General features: G+C 50.6%; 1 protein-coding gene across 2 annotated transcripts in view; it reads left to right on the top strand.

Annotated features, from left to right (window-relative positions):
* The window catches only part of FLT4 (fms related receptor tyrosine kinase 4), a 36,989-nt gene extending 18,606 nt beyond the window's left edge, over nucleotides 1-18,383 (top strand). The window contains exons 11-29 of one of the 2 annotated variants that reach the window (XM_010167372.2): nucleotides 1,727-1,835; nucleotides 2,865-3,224; nucleotides 3,467-3,613; nucleotides 4,277-4,408; nucleotides 4,693-4,799; nucleotides 5,086-5,221; nucleotides 6,035-6,139; nucleotides 7,661-7,774; nucleotides 8,436-8,524; nucleotides 8,820-8,967; nucleotides 9,523-9,617; nucleotides 9,965-10,087; nucleotides 10,512-10,623; nucleotides 10,992-11,091; nucleotides 11,582-11,687; nucleotides 12,694-12,833; nucleotides 13,664-13,784; nucleotides 14,567-14,652; nucleotides 16,025-18,383. In XM_010167372.2, coding sequence (XP_010165674.1) covers nucleotides 1,727-1,835; nucleotides 2,865-3,224; nucleotides 3,467-3,613; nucleotides 4,277-4,408; nucleotides 4,693-4,799; nucleotides 5,086-5,221; nucleotides 6,035-6,139; nucleotides 7,661-7,774; nucleotides 8,436-8,524; nucleotides 8,820-8,967; nucleotides 9,523-9,617; nucleotides 9,965-10,087; nucleotides 10,512-10,623; nucleotides 10,992-11,091; nucleotides 11,582-11,687; nucleotides 12,694-12,833; nucleotides 13,664-13,784; nucleotides 14,567-14,652; nucleotides 16,025-16,244 — 2,550 coding nt within the window. In that variant the 3' untranslated portion in view covers nucleotides 16,245-18,383. The remainder of the gene's footprint in view (nucleotides 1-1,726; nucleotides 1,836-2,864; nucleotides 3,225-3,466; nucleotides 3,614-4,276; nucleotides 4,409-4,692; nucleotides 4,800-5,085; nucleotides 5,222-6,034; nucleotides 6,140-7,660; nucleotides 7,775-8,435; nucleotides 8,525-8,819; nucleotides 8,968-9,522; nucleotides 9,618-9,964; nucleotides 10,088-10,511; nucleotides 10,624-10,991; nucleotides 11,092-11,581; nucleotides 11,688-12,693; nucleotides 12,834-13,663; nucleotides 13,785-14,566; nucleotides 14,653-16,024) is intronic. The other variant, XM_010167371.2, reaches the window with a different exon arrangement.
* Nucleotides 18,384-18,742: the final 359 nt, after the last annotated feature.

Below are 18,742 nucleotides of genomic sequence, written 5' to 3'. Positions count from 1 at the left end.
GCCAGGAGTTCGTCACTCTGCCAAAGGGTGGCAGGGGCAGATGCTGCTCCTCCCAGAGCAGCCAAAGGAAGCGGCAGGGATTAGTGTACCCCTGGGAGGCGAGCAGGGGTGATGGGAGCTCCTGGGCAAGAAGCCCTTGTGTCCCACTCCAGATGTGACTCTCACCTTTGTCCCTTTTGATCTTTCCTTTTTCCCTCGTTCTCTTCCTCTTATTCCTCAGCGTGTGTCCTTCTCATTCCATCTATTTGGTTGTAACTGTCCTGGAGGTCCAACATAGGTTTTGCAGCCCAGGGACATGCAAGAGCTCTCAGAGACAAAACCTCTTCCACTTGTGGTGGGATGCTATGTCTTCAAATCTGCTTTCTCTTCCTCTCCTTCTCCTTTCTGCCTGTCTTCTCTTACCAACCTCCTCTGGTTTTTATTCTGTCCAGAAAGGCCAGAAGGAGCCACAGGGTGTGTAAGGCACAGCCATGCGCTGCAGACAGCAGGGTGATGTCAAATCCATAAACAGCAACTCAAACGTAACAGTGCAGATTAGAAGGAAAATCCCCAAGAAACAGGAAAGGCAGCACACAAAAGTGCCAGCAATAAGGTCACTTCAGCTATATTGAGTAGCCCCAAGAAACGGAAAAGGCAACGCACAAAAGTACTAGTAATAAAGTCACTTCAGCTGCATTGAATATGCGTGGAATGAATGACTGTTCCTTTGGATTAACACAAGCTAATACATGGCCACTTAGAACGGAAACGCTTCCCAAAGTCTGTGGGATGAGTAGTAAAGGCAAAGTAGTTTCCCTGTAGGAACACAAATTTTTTATTTTTTTTTTTTTATTTTTAAACATTGTCTCATTAGAGAGATTTTTGTGTGTGATTAATTTGTCATTTAAACTGGGAGGGAGGAGAAACTTGTGCTTCAAACTGCAGTTCTCCTCTAAGGGGAGTGCTTGTAACACATTTGGCAGCTCACAGGCTGCAGTGTGAGGCGGGGGGAGGAGAGCAGCCTTACCCCCCAGCTGCCTCTCCTGGCTTATTTGAACACAGCATCTCCTGGGTCCATGCTCCCAGGACAGCAGCCTGGCTGTTTGCCCAATCTTAGTCATGTCTTGCTGGAAGGAGGGAGGAGGAAGCTTTTAGGACCATGTCTATGTACACTTGGCATTTGGAGGGAGAAGATGACAGCTCTTCCTGAAGTGGTGAGAGCTGGGATGCTTTCACAGGTTTGATTTTCCCTTATGGATAAAAGGAGTGCTTGCAGGTCTGTAAGTACCTGTGAAGTCCACTGAACTCTGTGGGACACTAAGTAGTCACTTAACTGCAGAGGACTCAGGGAATCAAAGCCTTGTTGTCCTTTCCCTTTCTCCCCAGCAGGAGCTTACCCATCCCCTCAGCCCTGCATCGTGTTCCTTGCTGGGGACAGATCAGTCCCATGGTGACCCAAGGGGCTTAGCAAGAAGTTTGCTTCCACGGTGAGGCATCTGTGCTGGCTAGGCTCTGTAAAAAGGAGTAGAGATCAGGAATAAAAACGTGTTGTAGTTGCTAGAGCCAGCAGATGAGGCTTGAAATGCACAAAGGGCTATTGAATAAGGGGTTGTTTTTGCATGACCCTTTCCCAGGTACAGCTGTCAACTGGGGCCAGGCTTTGCTGTCTGCCAGAGAACAGCACCAATCCTACTTCTCTTCCCCCTTGCTCTTCCTAACTCCTTCTCATGCTCTGTTTCCCCATCAGACAGTCAGCAAACTGGCCATCCAGGAGGCCAACGTCTCAGTCATGTACAAGTGTATCGCCTCTAATAAAGTGGGTCGAGACGAGCGGCTGATCTATTTCTACGTGACCAGTGAGTACTGCAGACATCCCCTCACCTGCATCAGCCGAGCTCTCTGCTTGAAATAGGCCGGTCCCTAGACCTGCTGGGTCCTGTCATTCACAGTTAGCACCTTAAACAGTGACTGGGAAGCCAGCAGGAAAGCAGGGCTAGCCCAGAGCTCTGCGGAGGGGCAAAAGCCTGGAGCCCTGGCAGCAGATAGTGCAGGCAGAGTTTGGCAGGCAGACCTGGAGATGAGGTGTCGCTGCCTGTGCCTAGATCCTGGAGCAGCCCTGGCAGGTTCTGGGCTAGAGATGTGCCTGGTCCATGAGCATCCTCTAGTGGCACTGCTCGAGCCGATCCCAGGCGGGGTCCTGCTGGCCAGAGGCCCTCGGCAGGGTCCCCACGGGATTTTGGTGGTGGAAGGAAGCTGACAGCCCAGCAGTGCGAGTCGTGGCCCATATAGGGCTACATCGGCTTCCTGCCAGCGGTACCCTCTGCTGGCAGGAGTCTGTCCCTGTCCACTGGGGACAAGGAGCCCAGCAAGGGCACAGCACAGACTTATCATCCTGCCTCTCTGGACAGACCCGAGAAGCCTGAGCTCATGGCCCTCAGAGGTAGTACCTGTGGTGTCAGAGCCACCAGCTTTTGTGGAGGCAGATGAATGTTTCCAGTCGCTGTTTCAGTGATGCTCTGCGTGTGCAGTTGTCCAGCCTGGCTGTGTAACTGCCTGCACGTGTAAAAGCCAGCATGTGTGCAATTCAGAAAGGTGCAGCTGAGCTGAGAGCACTAACAGCCTAATTCAGACCCCCCAGACTTACTTCACTTGTGACTCTGTCTTAATTTGCCCCTGGGGCTTCAGCATATACTTAGCACTCGCTGGGCTAACTCGCTCCTGGTTGCTAGCAGTTTGCATGTCACGGTTCTGCTCTGGATTAATTTCTTTTACCCTGACTGAGGACAGGCGTGTCACAGAGAGCTGAGCCCAAGGAGACAATTTCATTGTGTCTGGCAGCTCAGCCATGAAAAAACTCATTCACATGTTCATTTCCTTCCTAAAAGCCATTCCAGATGGGTTTGAGATTGAGTCCCAACCCTCGGACGAGCCCATAGAGGGGCAGGACCTACAGCTGAGCTGCAATGCAGACAACTACACCTATGAGAACCTGCAGTGGTATCGGCTGAACCTTTCCAAGCTCCATGACGAGGAGGGCAATCCCCTTGTGCTGGACTGCAAGAACGTCCACCACTATGCCACCAAGATGCAGGGGGAGCTGCGCTTCCAGCCTGACTCCAACGATGCGACCTTGCTGCTCACCATCCCCAACATCTCCCTGGGCGAGGAGGGAGACTACGTGTGTGAGGTGCAGAACAGGAAGACCCGGGAGAAGCACTGCCACAAGAAGTACATCTCTGTGCAGGGTGAGGGTCCACAGGGCAGGTGGGAATGACAGAGGAGAGCTGGTGCTCTTGCTGCCATCAGCTTCCCATCCATCCCCGGGGGAAGCCACACAAACAAGCTAAACTCAAGGTGGCAAAGGCAGGGCACCTGGGTTCTCAAGAGATCAGGGGTCAGAGACCCAAAGCCCCCCTGGGAACACACATGTTCTTTTGATCAATCAGTTTCCTGTTTTCCCCTCCTCCTCTTTGTGCTGCTTCTCCAGCCCTGGAGATCCCCCGCCTCAAGCAGAACCTGACAGACATTTGGGTGAACGTCAGCGACTCCATAGAGATGCGCTGTAAGGTGGACGGCAACCACATTCCTGAAATCAGCTGGTACAAAGACGAGAAACTAGTGGAAGAAGTGTCAGGTACGGTGGGCTGGGGGTGAATCAAAGTGGGGGTGTCACGTCCTGCAGCTGGAGAGCTGAACACTGCTGGGTTCTGGGAGTTGCTGTGCCCATTCAAAGGCGCCTGTTCTCTGAATTGGCTGAACTCTGGTTTTAATCATGTTCTATCCCAGTTTGATGCAGTCTCACCAGCCAAGTCTATGCCCTAGGGCCTGGCTCAGCATTGTCTGTGCATGTGCACATTCAGCTGGAGAGCAGAGAGAGAGAAATAAATCATTCATCTTCTTACTCCCAGCCTAATGCCTGGCATCCCTGCTCATGCAGGGTCCAACCCACATCTCATGGAATGAACGTGGGAAGGATCCAGGCACAGTGCAGAGGGAAAGAAAGAGGTCCTGGAGCTGAAGCAGAGCTTGACACACCAGCTGGGCTGCCTGGGCACCATCCCTGGTGTGTTGTCTGTGGGGGTTTCATTCCCTCCATATACTGCCCAGGGAAGGCCCCTCTGGGGTATTTCTGAGGCCATCAGGCCACAGCAGAGAGCCTCTACCAACTGGTGCAATTTCATTCCACCATCTAAAATTAACCAGCCAAAAAATAGGAGCTTTATTTTGAGCCTGAATGATCCAGTATACTAATACCCCCTCCCTGTGAGTGACCACCATAACCCTCTGTGCCTTACAGGGATCGACCTGGCGGACTTCAACCAGAGGCTGAGCATTCAGAGGGTGAGGGAAGAGGATGCTGGGCTCTACCTGTGCAGTGTTTGCAATGCAAAGGGCTGTGTGAACTCCTCGGCCAGTGTCTCCGTGGAAGGTACCAGCAGCCACAACACCCCTGGGGATGAAGGGTTGGAGTAGGAGTGTGGCCAAGGTCCCATGCCTCTTCCCTGTGACACCAGCGAGTGGAAGGCAGTGAAAGTCCCTAGGCCTTGCTGGTGGCATGGTGCTGTCACAGGAGGATCTGTAGCCCAGAGGATATTTAGCTCAGGGAAATACACCTCCCCAGTCTCCCCACACCCTGAAGCAGGCCACAAGGGATGTCTAAGCTGATGCATGGATGGGAATCTCTGAAGCTACAATTTCCCTCCCATCCCACAGGTTCTGATGACAGGACCAACGTGGAGATTGTCATCCTGATTGGGACTGGAGTTATCGCTGTTTTTTTCTGGATTCTCCTTATCCTCATCTTCTGTAACATCAAAAGGGTATGTGACTGTCTCTGTCCCTGGGCGGGGGAGGTGGCTTAACAGGGTTTGGAGCAACACCATTGCTGTGATGTGGGGTTATATGACAGCATCTACTAAAAGGAGGTCATTGAGTGATGCTTCAAGCATTCTCACTGCCAAGGACAGGGTAAGGGAGGTGACAGGGAGTGGCCTTTGCCAGGGTGAAGCAGGTCAAGGCAGGTAAAGGAACCAGATCCCCTCTGGGACTCAGCACCCAGTGCAGGGAGGGCATCTCCTCACCCTTTGTGTTGGCTGATTCCTGCAGCCTGCCCATGCAGACATCAAGACAGGCTACCTCTCCATCATCATGGACCCTGGCGAGGTGCCCTTGGAGGAGCAGTGCGAGTACCTGCCCTATGATTCCAGCAAGTGGGAGTTCCCACGAGACCGCCTGCGCCTAGGTGAGCCGGACCCCCTCCCTGCCACTGTGCGCTGCAGCCAGGGCTTCCCACCAGTCCTTCAGACTCACTCTCCAGGTTTCTTACACACCTCTGTGTATTTAATGCCTTCTTTCTGCCTCAGGCTTCCCATCTTCTTCCCCAGAGTGTCCCTCAAACCCAGATGCACCTGGGAAATCTCTTTGGGTCTGACTATGGACAGGTCTGAGCCAGCTGTAAGCCCAGACTCTCCCAGTGTACTCACACAGGCATCACTGAGACTAGGAGACATCTGGGCATTCTTTAAAGCACATCTCCATATTCTCCAACTGGCAATCTGGACAGAACAGCTTAATCTATAGCAGGTACCCTGAGTTCAAGACCAGGATTGTATCCATTATCCTCCTCATGCTGAGACACCCACCTGCAGTATCTTCCCTCTGTCTGGGAGGGTTAGAAGAGCTGCAGACTACCTTTGAGGCACAGAGCAGTGACATTAGCCCTGGCTGCTCTGCTGCAAGGTGTCACATTTACCTTTCCCACACACTCTGTTTGAGGGCAACAAAAAGCCCCTCACTTCTGCAGGGCCATTTCCTTCCTCTGCTTTGTCCATGCCAGCTCTGCCTCGGTTCCTTCCATCATCCTTTCTCTTATTCTCACCGACAGAGCAAGCAGCTCTGGGAAGGGCACATGTTCCACTCCTTCCTTTTCCTTTATGACCTTTCTTCTTTCTTCTTCCCATGGTTTCCTGTTGGGGTTTTTTTTGTTTGTTTGTTTTTTCATTCCATTCTGCATGTGCTGTACCTGCTGTGACACTGCCTCTCTCCTTGCCCATAGGTAAAGTCCTGGGTCACGGTGCCTTTGGGAAGGTGGTAGAAGCATCAGCTTTTGGGATCAATAAAAGTAACAGCTGTGAGACTGTAGCAGTGAAAATGCTGAAAGGTATGTGGACAGCGAAGCAGAATATGGAGTCTGTGTGGACAGCAAAGGGTGAGACATCTGCCAGGGAATGTCCACCCTGTAAACGCCTGTCTTTTGCATAAGGCATTTGTTAAGGCCCTGGGAAATGTTCTGTCTCCCACCAGCACTCCTGAGTGCTTCTGCTTGAGCCAGTCCTGAACTAGAGGAGAGGAGCTGGAGCCAACCTTTTAATTTATGGCTTCTTGGCCTCAACACAGTTGATCCTCTTGATCTCCTCTGATGGATGTTTTCACCCCATTCAGCTGCACTGGGAGGCAAGTGGCGGGGCAGACAGCAGGGACTTGGAGAACTCAGCTTTTAAGGAAAGCCTCTTCAAAGGCAAAGAATGAGATCTGTCTCAAAGGAAGAACAAGAATCCAGAGCCCCTCTTTGGCAGGTCACTGAAGGAAGTGTTGTTCCCAATTGCCTTCTTCCAAATGTGCCGGTATTTCAAGTTCATGGGCCAAGTTCAGAGCTGGGTGAAGAAGCAGGTTGCAGCTCTGAGGGCTAAATCAGCTTTGCACCCAAAGCCTGGTCAATCCAGAGTGAGATTTTAAGCTTTTATAACTACACTTACAAACAGGCATCCAGAATGTTATTCTGTAATTTGGCACCAAACAAAAATGCCAAGGCAGCCTCTGGCCACTAGTGGCCTGTATGTGGCAACCGAGTCATGGCTCATCTCAGCAGTATGTACCACTGCAAGTGTCCAGATGATCTGCACAGCAGTTGCAGAGGGAAGCCTGCCCATGCAAGGTTGCTTTACAGTCCTTTGAGGCATGGCTCTCACCTGGCCCATCAGCTGCAGCTCAACAGGATGCTTCTCTCTCTCTGACTAAATTTACAAACTCCCAAGTAAGGCAAAATGCATATGGGGAAGCAGGGAAGTCTGAAGAAGGCACACAAAACCGGAGAACAAACCCTGAGGGTAAAACAAAGGATCAAGGGCTGGTGCAAATTAGGTACTCGGAGAGAAGACGCGGTACAGAGAGCTGGCAGGGGCACAACACTGTGTTTGCTATTGGAGAGGAATCATAAAAAGATATTCTGGGTTTGAGCTGAGACAGCTCCTATCTTCAGTCATGATCAAAAGACTGCGATGCCTTTTGTTCCTAATTTTCCTTCAAATTGTTTTATGGCTCGTTATCTCTGTTTGGAGGCCAGAAGGGCAGAGATTCAAACATGTATGTAAGCCTCAAGTGATCCTTTATTCCTGCACAACTATCACAAGGAAAAAAAAATCTGTTGGGCACAGGTTGTGTTGTCCTTTGCTCTGTGTCCTTGCACCTACAGGGAGCACCCGACGCGTTACAGCAGGGATCCTGGCAGCTCCATACAAGGCTCTGACATTTTGTATGGAAACAGGCAATAACAAAATGTACCAAGGCTTTGGGGTCACAGCCTCCTCAGCAAGACTCACGTTAACACTCTGCTAAGAGAAGGGTGGCAAGGGGGAGTGAATAGCTGTGAGGAGGTGTCATGACATGGTCTGTGTGTTTCCAGAGGGAGCTACTGCAAGTGAGCAGAAGGCACTGATGTCAGAGCTGAAGATCCTCATTCACATTGGGAATCACCTCAACGTGGTGAATTTGCTGGGTGCCTGTACCAAACCCAATGGTAAATATCCCACAGCAACAAGCTGTGCCTGCTCCTGGAGTTCAGTGCTTGTCCCCTGTGTCCTTTCTGCTGGCCACGTGTGTGACCACAGAATCACAGAATGTTGGGGATTCGAAGGGATCTGGAAAGATCATCTAGTCCAATCCCCCTCCCTAGGAGCAGGAACACCTAGATGAGATTACACAGGAAGGTGTCCAGGTGGGTCTTGAATGTCTCCAGAGAAGGAGACTCCACACCCTCCCTGGGCAGCCTGTCCCAGGGCTCTGGCACCCTCACAGTAAAGAAGTTTCTTCTCAAGTTTAAGCAGAACGTCCTGTGTTCCAGCTCACACCCATTGCTCCTTGTCCTACCATTGGGCATCACTGAGAAGAGCCTGGCTCCATCCTCCTGACGTTTGCCCTTTACATATTTATAAACATTAATAAGGTCACCCCTCAGTCTCCTCTTCTCCAGGCTAAAGAGCCCCAGCTCCCTCAGCCTTTCCTCATCAGGGAGATGTTCCACTCCCTTCATCATCATGCGGGGTTGTTATCGGTGTTTCTGTGTGCACTTAGGGCAGGTGCCACAGCTCAGCGGGGCTGAACGTAACATGAGTCAGGGAAAAATTCTGACCATCCCAAGCCTTTACCTCTTCCCCTAACCTGTGGTGTCTTCTCACCAGGTCCACTCATGGTTATTGTTGAGTTCTGCAAGTATGGAAACCTCTCCAACTACCTGCGGACCAAGCGGGAAGGATTCAGTCCTTACAGGGTAAGTAGGGAGCTGTCCCTAGGGAGCTCTCCCATGTCTGGGGAAGGGAGACGTGTAGCCTGAAGCATGATCTGACTGTGGGACAGAGACACCCTCTGCCTAGCAGCAGATCAACTTTACACAGTGATCTTGGTTCATGTGCGCATCAGGGAAGTAATTTCTTTCTGCAGTAGAAGAGAGCGCGTCCAGGCCAGAATTACAGTCTGAGAGCAGGAAAAGACTGTGCAGCTCATGGGCACAGCAGTTACAGTGTGATGTTGCCTGCTGAGATTTTTTGTTTTGGTCTACTTGCCAGGAGAAGTCTCCCAGGCTGCGTATTCAGGTCCAGTCCATCGTGGAGGCAGTGAGAGCAGACAGGAGGAGTCGTTCTGGGACTAGTGACAGCGCTATCTTCAACCGCTTTCTGATGCACAAGAGCCAGACAGCGCAGCCAATCCAGGAAGGTAATAGTCCAGCCTTGGCAGTAGCTCCTCACCTGGCTCACCAAAAAAATGTCAGATTTGGCTAATGGGAATGGGTAGGGCATGACAGTGGGGAGCTGGGACCCAGCCTTGGAGCTGATCACTCCACTGTTGCATGACAATTCCCTGAACAGGACTATTGTCTTGTAATAGACTCCCAAAACCCAGAAAAGGATTAAACCCCTTTGGATTTTTTTAGCCTAAAGAAAGGAGAATTGAGGGGGATCTCAGTGGCTCCTTCCTAGGGAAGGAATGATGAGCTGACCTTCAAAGCCCCTTCAAGCCCTGTTCCCCACAACTCTGTCTGACTGATGTGTGCTGGAGGCTGGACTCATTCTGCTCACACTTGAGCAGGTTCCTGCTGTGTGCTTTCTGCCACCTAATCAGAAAATCCTAGAGGGGAGCTGTTTACTCCACTTAGCACTGAGGACTGGCTGTATCTCACCAAGAGGCTGGTTGTATCCCACAGTCCTGGAAAAAGGCAAGGAGAACAAGAGACCGCCCACTGTCTAATCATTTTCTTGTACTCCTGGACAGTGGATGACTTGTGGCAAAGTCCTTTGACAATGGAAGACCTGATCTGCTACAGCTTCCAGGTAGCACGTGGCATGGAGTTCCTGGCATCCCGAAAGGTGAGTTCACCCCTTCCTTCTCTCCCCTCTTCTTTTGTGCATGCCTGACCAAAGAAGGGCTGCCTACAGCCACTTTGCAAGTGACACACACAGAGATTCAGCGATCTGCCTCACACTTCTCAGCAAGTCTGAGGTAGCCCTGTGTACACAAAAAATGGGAAATTAGTCCTCTCGGATTTCATCCTGTCCTTAACAATCTCCTTTTGAAATTTTTATCTGTACTCCTTCCCACTTCCACCATTTCCCTATTCCAGCTCAGGTTTATGAGGGGATGAGGGGTGCTCTGCACTTTCTGATGGTGGTTCCTGTCCCTCTGATTTTGCCCCTTCCTCTTTGTGTGCCCTCAGTGCATCCACAGAGACCTGGCAGCTCGCAATATCCTGCTGTCAGAGAACAACGTGGTAAAGATCTGTGACTTCGGCCTGGCCAGGGACATCTACAAGGACCCCGACTATGTCAGGAAAGGCAGTGTAAGTGCCATCTTCTCAAATTCTACACAGATTAGGCCCCATTGAGGTGTTCATGAACTACTCTGGGGATGGAATAAACCAAAGAAAAGATGAAAAAGGAGGAGTGGAACCACCTGTGTGGTTGTAACAAAGGACCATTGGCCCAATGGTGTATGTGCCATCTTCCTCCTCCAGACCTCTGTCTCCTTCCTTCTGCCCCTCAGCCTGTCATTAAATTACTGTTCTTTTTTTATACTCTTTCCTCCCTCTTTCAGTGTCTCCATCCCTCCCTGTCACCTAACCAAACCTCCATTCCTCCATGGAGAGAGGAGCAGAGCTCTCAGCTCTGATTTACTTCCATCCCTTCCATCCCATTGCTACAAGAAGGGCTGTCCTGGGACATGTCTCTGACTGAACACTTGTGCCTTGTCTCTCCCACCTGCAGGCCCGTCTCCCACTGAAGTGGATGGCTCCAGAGAGCATATTTGACAAGGTCTACACTACCCAGAGTGATGTCTGGTCCTTTGGGGTCCTCCTCTGGGAAATCTTCTCGCTAGGTGAGTGCTAATGAGGGTCACATGCTGCTGAGGGAGACCTCTCTTCCCACATAGCAGCTTGGTGGGTAAGTCTGTGCAGGAGGCCCTGATGCTCTGAAGAACATGTAATGAGTGATGGAAAGAGACATCTGTGTAGGCCAAAAAAAATATGGAGGCCATATACACCCAAAACAGGGTGATGGGGAGACAGGCCTGCAGAGGTGGCCTCCAGCTCAGTGAGGCAGAGGGGCCTGTCTCAGGCAGCTCCAAGGACTTAAGCTGTGTGTGAGAAGTGGCCACATCTCCCAGTGTTTTAGGAGGAAGGGCAGTCTCAGACTGGTTTCTGATGGTGCATTTCACATTCCCACCCCTCTTCAAACCTTCTTTAGGGGCATCTCCATACCCTGGAGTCCAGATCAATGAGGAGTTTTGCCAGAGGCTCAAAGACGGTACCAGGATGAGAGCCCCAGAGTACGCCACAGCAGAAATGTGAGTCAGAAACTCTACGGATCTCAGCATTGGTCAGAGCAGAGTCCTCTGTGGGATGGTACAAACCTCACAGATCCAAGCATAGGGCAGAACAGACCCCTCTGTGGGATGCAAAAACCTTTCAGCTAGGGTGGGGGATGAGCCAACACATCTCCAAGCAGCTGCCTGGAGGGTGATCCAGATGGGTTTGAATCCGAGCTATCTAGGTACCCTCACATACCCACACTGGGATGGGTCTGTAAGTGCACAGTGTGCTTTCCTGCTCTGAAGGGTATCAGAGGTGTGTGAATTAGCTCCTTGTGCACTGTTATATTCAGTGCTTAATGAACCAACCCCCTTCCAGTAGTTCCACATGGTAAATGTGCTGGGGGGTGCTGAGCTTTCCTTCACAGCGCAGGTACGTGTCCCAGTGGGCACCACGTGGGTGGGAGCTGCAGAGTGGGGTAGGAGGGGGTTTCTGTGGCATAAAACCAGCATCTCTTCTTGGCAGTTACCGTATAATGCTGAGCTGCTGGCACGGTGATCCCAGGGAGAGACCAACTTTCTCCGACCTGGTGGAGATACTGGGGAACCTTCTTCAGGAGAACGTCCAGCAGGTGAAAACCTCTCTGTGTCCCCACTCACCTCCATACAGCTCTTTCTTCTCCCACTGCTAGCTCCCTCGCTGTGCCCTCCTCTGACTCCTTGTCCAGTTCAATACCTTTGTGTAGGCCAAGGGATGACACAGGGTTTCCGGGATCAGAGAGGTCTGTTTCCCAGAGCTACTAGAGAGCTCATTTCTGCGTTAGCCCTCTTGCTGCATCCTAATATAGCTGCACTCCTTGCAGGGTGAGTACCCTCTCAGTCGTCATTCCAGTATTTCCATCCTAATCCCCAGATGCTTATTTGAAATTTTTGAGCTGAGTCAAGGCCCTGGCACTCCTGCCTCCCACATGCCTGCATAATGAAAACCAGAACTTCACCAGGGTTTCTGAAATTCTATCCTCATCTCTAAATGTCAGGGCCGTGTGAACCAAACAACTGTTCCAGTACAGCAGTCAGATATACAAATTTCTCTGAAACTCTTACTAATCACTGCCATGCAGGAACTCACCAGGACTTTTAACTGTGACGAGCGTGCAGCTCTGATTTCAACATTTTGTTGATGTTCCATTTCATAAGATTATAGCTAAATGCTTAAATATGAGTATTGTCTCATCCTGACGTCCCTGGTTTTAACCTTCCACCACTGGATCCCAGCAGAGGCATGACTAAGGCACAGTGATGTGCCCCCAGAGCACAGTCTGGGGGGCACATCTGCTCTGTCCATGTAGGATAGAGATGTGCCCCCAGAGCACAGTGCTCTGTCCAGGTAGGCTAGAGAACTGGAGGTGCTGTAGGACTGGGTTGTTTTCCTGCTCACACACCTCCATGCACCTGCAAAACTTGCACCTACTTAACACAAAGAGCATGGAAATCTCCAGCCAGATATTTTGACCCAGAGAAACAAAAGACAAGCCCAGAAATTTTCCTCCCCAGCTCTGACAGCTTCTGCTTGTAGAGCCCTTTCTTGTGGGAAAGCTTTCACCTTCTTGTAAGGCCACTCACTGTTCTTCCTACCAGGAGGGGAAGGATTACATCCCGCTGAACGACTCTCACAGCTCAGAAGATGATGGTTTCTCCCAGGTGCCTTCCTCTGCCCAGCAAAACTCAGATGAAGAGGACTTTGACATGAGGATACGATGCCACAGCCTAGCAGCAAGGTGAATCCCTTCTGAAAAGGGCAGAGAGAGCCCAGCAGGCAGCCAGCAGCCTGAGCTGTAGGGGAGCCTGAGGGATATAGGGTGAACCCAATAGCAACAGGTTGGAAAAATCCCAGGTGATCAGATGTGATCCAAGCATTTAGGTTATAGCATCTTGCTTATAAAAGCAAAATCACTTTCCTTTGCTGATGAGAAAGAGCCCTTGATGTGTTAAGCCTATGGCATTCCTTCTCCTGTCTCCAACTACACTGCCAGAGCATCATGTCCCACTAAACACATCATGGCCCATCAGGCAGATAAGGAAAGAAGGTGTCAGCTAGTGCAGGAGCTTCATCCGATCTATTCCTTACTCACTGAAAGAATCAGGCCCAGACTTCTTGTCTCTAGGGAGCTGTGATAGTGTGATGGCTGGGATCTTGGCACAGGCTGCCCAGAAGCCCCATCCCTGGAAACATTCAAGGTCAGGCTGGACGGGGCTCTGAGCAACCTGATCTGGTTGAAGATGTCCCTGCTCACTGCAGAGGGGTTGGACTAGATGACCTTTAAAGGTCCCTTCCAGCCCAGCCCATTCTATGATTCTATGATCTATGTGACTTCACTCTGCTTATCCAGAGTGGAGAGGTAATCAAGGCCTGATTCTATCAGAAAGTATGGTGTTCCCCACTGCAGAAGTAATATGGGGTTAAGAGGCCTGAGGTGACCGTATTCCCTTCCCAAAATCCACCATTTGGGTCATTCACCTCCCTGCATACTCTGGTTGCATGGAGAGAAGGTCGGGTTCAGGTCCTGTTTATTCACTGTTACTGAACACAGTATGCTTCTGTCAGCAGATACTACAACTGTGTCTCGTTCCCTGGTTGTTTGACCGGAGGAAATCAGATCAGGTGTCCATCCAGGATAAAGACGTTTGAAGAGTTTCCCATGACACATACAATGTACAAGGCACACCCGGTGAGTAGCATCTGAGTGGGGTTGAGCAGGGGGCAAAGAAAAGTTCAGCTGGCACATTTGCTGTTAGGATTGTGGAAGGAGGATCACTCCTATCCAGTGTCAATCTGTCTGTGTCATTTCTGTTCAGTCTGTCCAGTCCTATGCACATTCATTTCTCCACCTGGCACATAAGGGTTTCTCTACAGCAGAGCTCGTACTGCCTGAGTGTGAAACAGGGAGATTAGATCTACAAGCAAGGACTGGAAAGGACCTCAGAGAAGAGCCTGCTTTTCACTCTTCTTAAATCTGTAGACATGGCCTGGTTAAGCATACTGAAATCCAGCCAGGACTAGGTAACTCCAGAACGCTTGTCTGCACCTCCTCTGTCTTGACCCACACAACAGTGTGCAGTGGGAGCCTTCCTGGCCAATCTAAACTGGGCTGGTACTTTTATTTTCTATAGTGACAAAACTTAAATCATCCCCTTAGTCTCAGAGGAAAATCTCACCTCTCTCAGATTTGATGGTAACACATCTTCCAGGCAGGGAACACTCTTTTTTTCCCAAAAAAAGTGGCACTGAACTGCACACACAAATCCTACTTTTGTACATACTGTTTTTAAGAAGGTACCTAAGAAAATCAGTTCCAGCAAGACCATGGAGCATGCTGGTAAAGTGGCCCTACTCCTTTTTTCCCATCACAGATAGATACACAGGAACTCATCTCCTGAACGATTCCTTCTCCCTTCCCACTCTGATCAGCTGACAGGGATGTTACTGATAACTCCTGTTGCTTCCTTCCAGGACAATCAAACAGACAGTGGGATGGTTCTGGCATCTGAGGAATTTGAGAGGATAGAAAACCGACACAGAAAAGAAGGTGGATTCAGGTACTCCTTAAGTCTAGCCACTCAGACATCCCTGCTGCCAAGTGCAGTGAGACCAGGAGGCAGCTCCTGGTGTCTCCCTGTAGAATATGCCTCTTGGGGCTCTCAGTAGCAGCAGGGCTGTGGGCCCTGAGCCAGATAAGTCCATTCACACATTAACGAGGCAAAACACATGAAGAACAGACCTGCATGCTGCTTCCTAGAGTTTAAAAATGTAAACTGTGCCCATTCAAAACATGTTTCACAGGGTACGAGAATGTGTCCGTTAAGATACTGAGGCGCAGTGCAGTGACGGTGTTAATAGAAATCTTAATGCTTATTGATATTTTCTGGCGAAATGTGTCAGAGCTGGTTCAACAAGAAGTGGCAGGTGGGATGGATGGATACGATGTGGCCGCCACCTCCCTCCCTCAGCCCTGACCCACATGGTACAGGGCCCTGATGTGGCATTGCGGGGATGGTACAGGCCTTAGGACTTCCCACGTGCTGGCACTGAGCCTGGCAGGTTGAGCTGACACCTGGGGACGTTATGGATCATTATGTCCTTGCCCCAGGCTTGGAAACTGGGTGACAACCTGTCCAGCTCATCTCTGCTTGGTACCTTGTCTCTGTGACAATGTGTTGAGTGAGCCATGTCAGCTCATATGTAGACAAGGCCAGTCCCAAGCCTCTTCCTCACCTCCTATGCCTCCCAACATCAGATCTGACTGGTCACTGTCTTTTCCCTTAGCCATAACCCTCTGGCCTCTCTGCTGTTGTATGAGACTGTCTCTTGCTTCTTGTCCTTGTCCTCTTCTCCCTAAGCCATGTTCCCATTGTCTCCTACAACATGGGCTACCTGGTGTCCTGTCTGCTGGAAAACACTGCCCTTAAAACTCTCCTTGAATGTGTCTCTGCCCTCACTTTTGTCACTTCTAGCTAGTCACCTGGTGTTGGCAGGTGCTGAGACGGGGTTGCTGATTTCCTCCCACATCTTCATCACCTTCCTTTGTTTCCTTTCCCCCATTCTGGCTGTTGGTTTCTATCAGTTTCTGTTACTCCTGCTAGGTCTAGGAGCAACTGAGGCAATGTCTCTTATCTCTCCCTGCTCAATGGTGTCCCAACCCTTCCCTGGGCTTCCCAAAGGTATCCAGAAGAGCTGAAATAACTCTGTTGCTGAGCTATGTGCAGATTTTTCACAGAACATATGGGCTGTGCTTAGGTTTAGAGCAAGGCCTGGTGTTGTGCTTTGAAATGGAGGTGCAGGTCCATTTCTGACCCTGCCTCTGCCCCATGCATTAGCAGATGATGTTTCCTGAAGCTGGGATTTCTCTAAGCAGGACAGAGGCTTTCCAGGAGTGCTCAGACTGATCTTCCGTGTCTCTCTCCCTCACAGCAGTAAAGGGCCCAGCCGAACTGCGGAGCTGACAGGGGAACAGTCGGACCTGCGGGGCAGATGTCGGCCATCATACGGGTCCCAAGTCGGAGGCCAGACTTTTTACAACAGTGAATATGGGGAGCTGTCAGAACACTCTGAGGACGGCAGCTGCACCCCGCCTGGAGAGGGGGCCAGTCCCCCCACTCTCCACGCTTCCTTCTTCTCCGAGCAGTACTAATGGCATCAGGCCCTGGAGTAGCCTGCTGAGGCATCCCCTTTCACCCTCCAGGCACATCATCAGGGTCACTCAGAGCTTCTCCTTCATCCTATGCCCAACCCCAGCAGGGAACCTACCCTGAACGGATGGGGAACACCGATGTCCTTGGAACTGCACCACGATGGCCCACGCAGCATCTCCAGCTGCAGCTTCCCTGTGCCGGGACTGGAGAGAGCGCCTGCTGATCCCTCCTCGCGTTTCTTTTCTTCCTGCGGCTCAGACAGATGCATTCTGCCAGCAAGTGGGTGCCTGTGTTCAGCACTACAGCACCTTCTGCCTAGCATCCAGCCTCCACTCAGATCAGCTTCCCATTCAGAAAGCCCATTTCAGGTCAGATATAAATAGATCCATCTTAGTCTCGAGTTTCTTCCTGGTGTGCAGCCTGAATGTTTTTCCTTGGATTGCTTCCTCCTCCTCTCCTCATGATGTCAGCTGCTGAGCTGCGGAGCAGAATCAAAGGGAAGAAATCCCTAGTGGTATTAGCAACAAGAGCAGGACGTTTTAAAGAGGTGTATGGAGAGATCCTGAGGGATCTTTGTAAATGCTCATGCACACTGTTCATTCTGGGTAGGTGCCAGCCTCTCCATCTCCTCTGCGAGCAACACAGGTTTCCCTGCTGGGGGAAACCTGTCAATCTGCCTTACCACCAGGATTATTTTAGCCATCTCAACACAGTTAGCACTGAGTAGGTCTTCAGCTGATGGCTAGAGTCCTTCCAGTGAGACAAATAGCAACTCTTTTTGCAGGCCCTGTGCAAAACAGGGTTTTATATACTCTGTGCTGGGAGCAGGTTACTCACAGGTCTGCTTCTCTTGCCTTCCCCTTCTCCCAGAGCAGTGCTGAGATCATTTGTTGCTCGAGTGAGAAATTAAAGCAAAGCTGTGTTAATTTCAGCTGGCTTCTAAACATAGAGTAAAAATTGATTGTTTGCTGGGAGGAAAAGGATCAAAGTGATAGGGAGTGAAATGTTTATTTTCAAGTTGTTGCAAGGGTTTTGGAAACAATGGAAGGAAGAGAGCTCCAGTAATGAGGTGCCCTGGGCTGCATCCGGTTGTGTGTTGGCATCACTGAGCGCATGGAAGGCAGCACCTGGCCAGGGCTCAAGCCCCAATTCTCCTGGATGGACAGTTCTGCACCATGACCTTTCCTGTCGCCCTGGTTCCGTGCCTCTAAGGAGGCACTCTCTGTCCAACGGGCTCCTCTCCAGTTTCTGTTGCAGAGCCACCAGCACAATGTACCTGTCTCTGAGGGATTGAGAAACATTTATTTGCTGAGGAAACATCTCATCACTTGGGCCTTTTGTTTCTGAAAGATACTATGTGAATTCAGAGCTCTGGGGAACTTTCACCGCCCCTCTCTACAGATTTCTGTGCTGCTGCCTCACCACTTCCCACCTACTTCTTTCCATTCTGTTCACAACCCGAGAGCTCAGCCACAGAGCACAGTTCTGTCACCGTCAGAGGAGTCTGGGTGAAGAGACTCGTCTGAACAGCTTGTCGTTATCTCTTCTCCTACATGCCCGTGGCTGGCAGAGTTCCTTGCACTGGGGCATCTCAGCACTGGGGAGTTTCTGCTTGCAGGCCACACCTCTGTGCACAGAGCCAAGGGTTTGGACTTTTAAAATTGTGTTTCCTGTCAGATGTACTGCTTCCCCAAACTGTTACTTCTTTTCCAGCAGAGAGTTTTATGCATTTCCTGACGTGAGCCTGTGAGTCTTTACAGATGGCTTTCCCAAGTCTTAATTATAGCTCTCCACACAAGTGTAATGGGGAGATTTATTTAGCACATGGGAAAAGCATGCCTGTCATTCAGATTCTCTAAGCTTGTGCACAGTGCCCAATGTTCCCCTCCCTTTTTGTGTCAGCAGGATGACATGGCTGTGATTTCCATGGCAAAAAGAAGCACAAAACCGGATCAGCTTGAGCCAAACTAGCTCAGGATGTGGAATTGGAAACTGCATATGACAATGAATTCCCTGACTTCTACTGGTGTCCCCGTAAGTTGCCAGGAATTTAAGCATCTTTAAGTAATTGTTATGACTCAGTAAGAATCCTCTGGCAGGAGATGCTGGAGAGCCAGGCCAAGGAAGTAGGAAAGCCAACGGGGCCGGTGATGTGCATCTGTAGGACCCAGACTCTCTTGTTTCCAGTGCTTCACAGTTCTCTGCCTGGACACACAGCCCTGTCTGACAGCGAGCCCAAGAAAGAAACCTATAAATTAAATAATAGTTGAAAAACAGAATTCCAAAGTAGCTGCAAGTCCTTATCCATATGTGAGGGATAGAAACACACTAGCAAAGCCTGACGCTTGCAGGGCACTGGCAGGATTCCTCGGCAGAAAGGGGACAGAGGCATCTCGAGTGCCCTGGCTGGTTCTCAGCGCTCCCAACCAGCCAGGACAGCTGCGCTTTGTCTCTAGGTTCAGCCATAAATTGCTCATGAGCATCCTTGTAGAGAAGG

This window comes from Antrostomus carolinensis, unplaced genomic scaffold (assembly GCF_000700745.2).
Source record: "Antrostomus carolinensis isolate BGI_N321 unplaced genomic scaffold, ASM70074v2 scaffold37054, whole genome shotgun sequence".
In the NCBI taxonomy this organism is placed as follows: Eukaryota; Metazoa; Chordata; class Aves; order Caprimulgiformes; family Caprimulgidae; genus Antrostomus; species Antrostomus carolinensis.
Note: the sequence above shows the minus strand (reverse complement) of the source record. Positions and strands in the feature narration are given on the sequence as shown.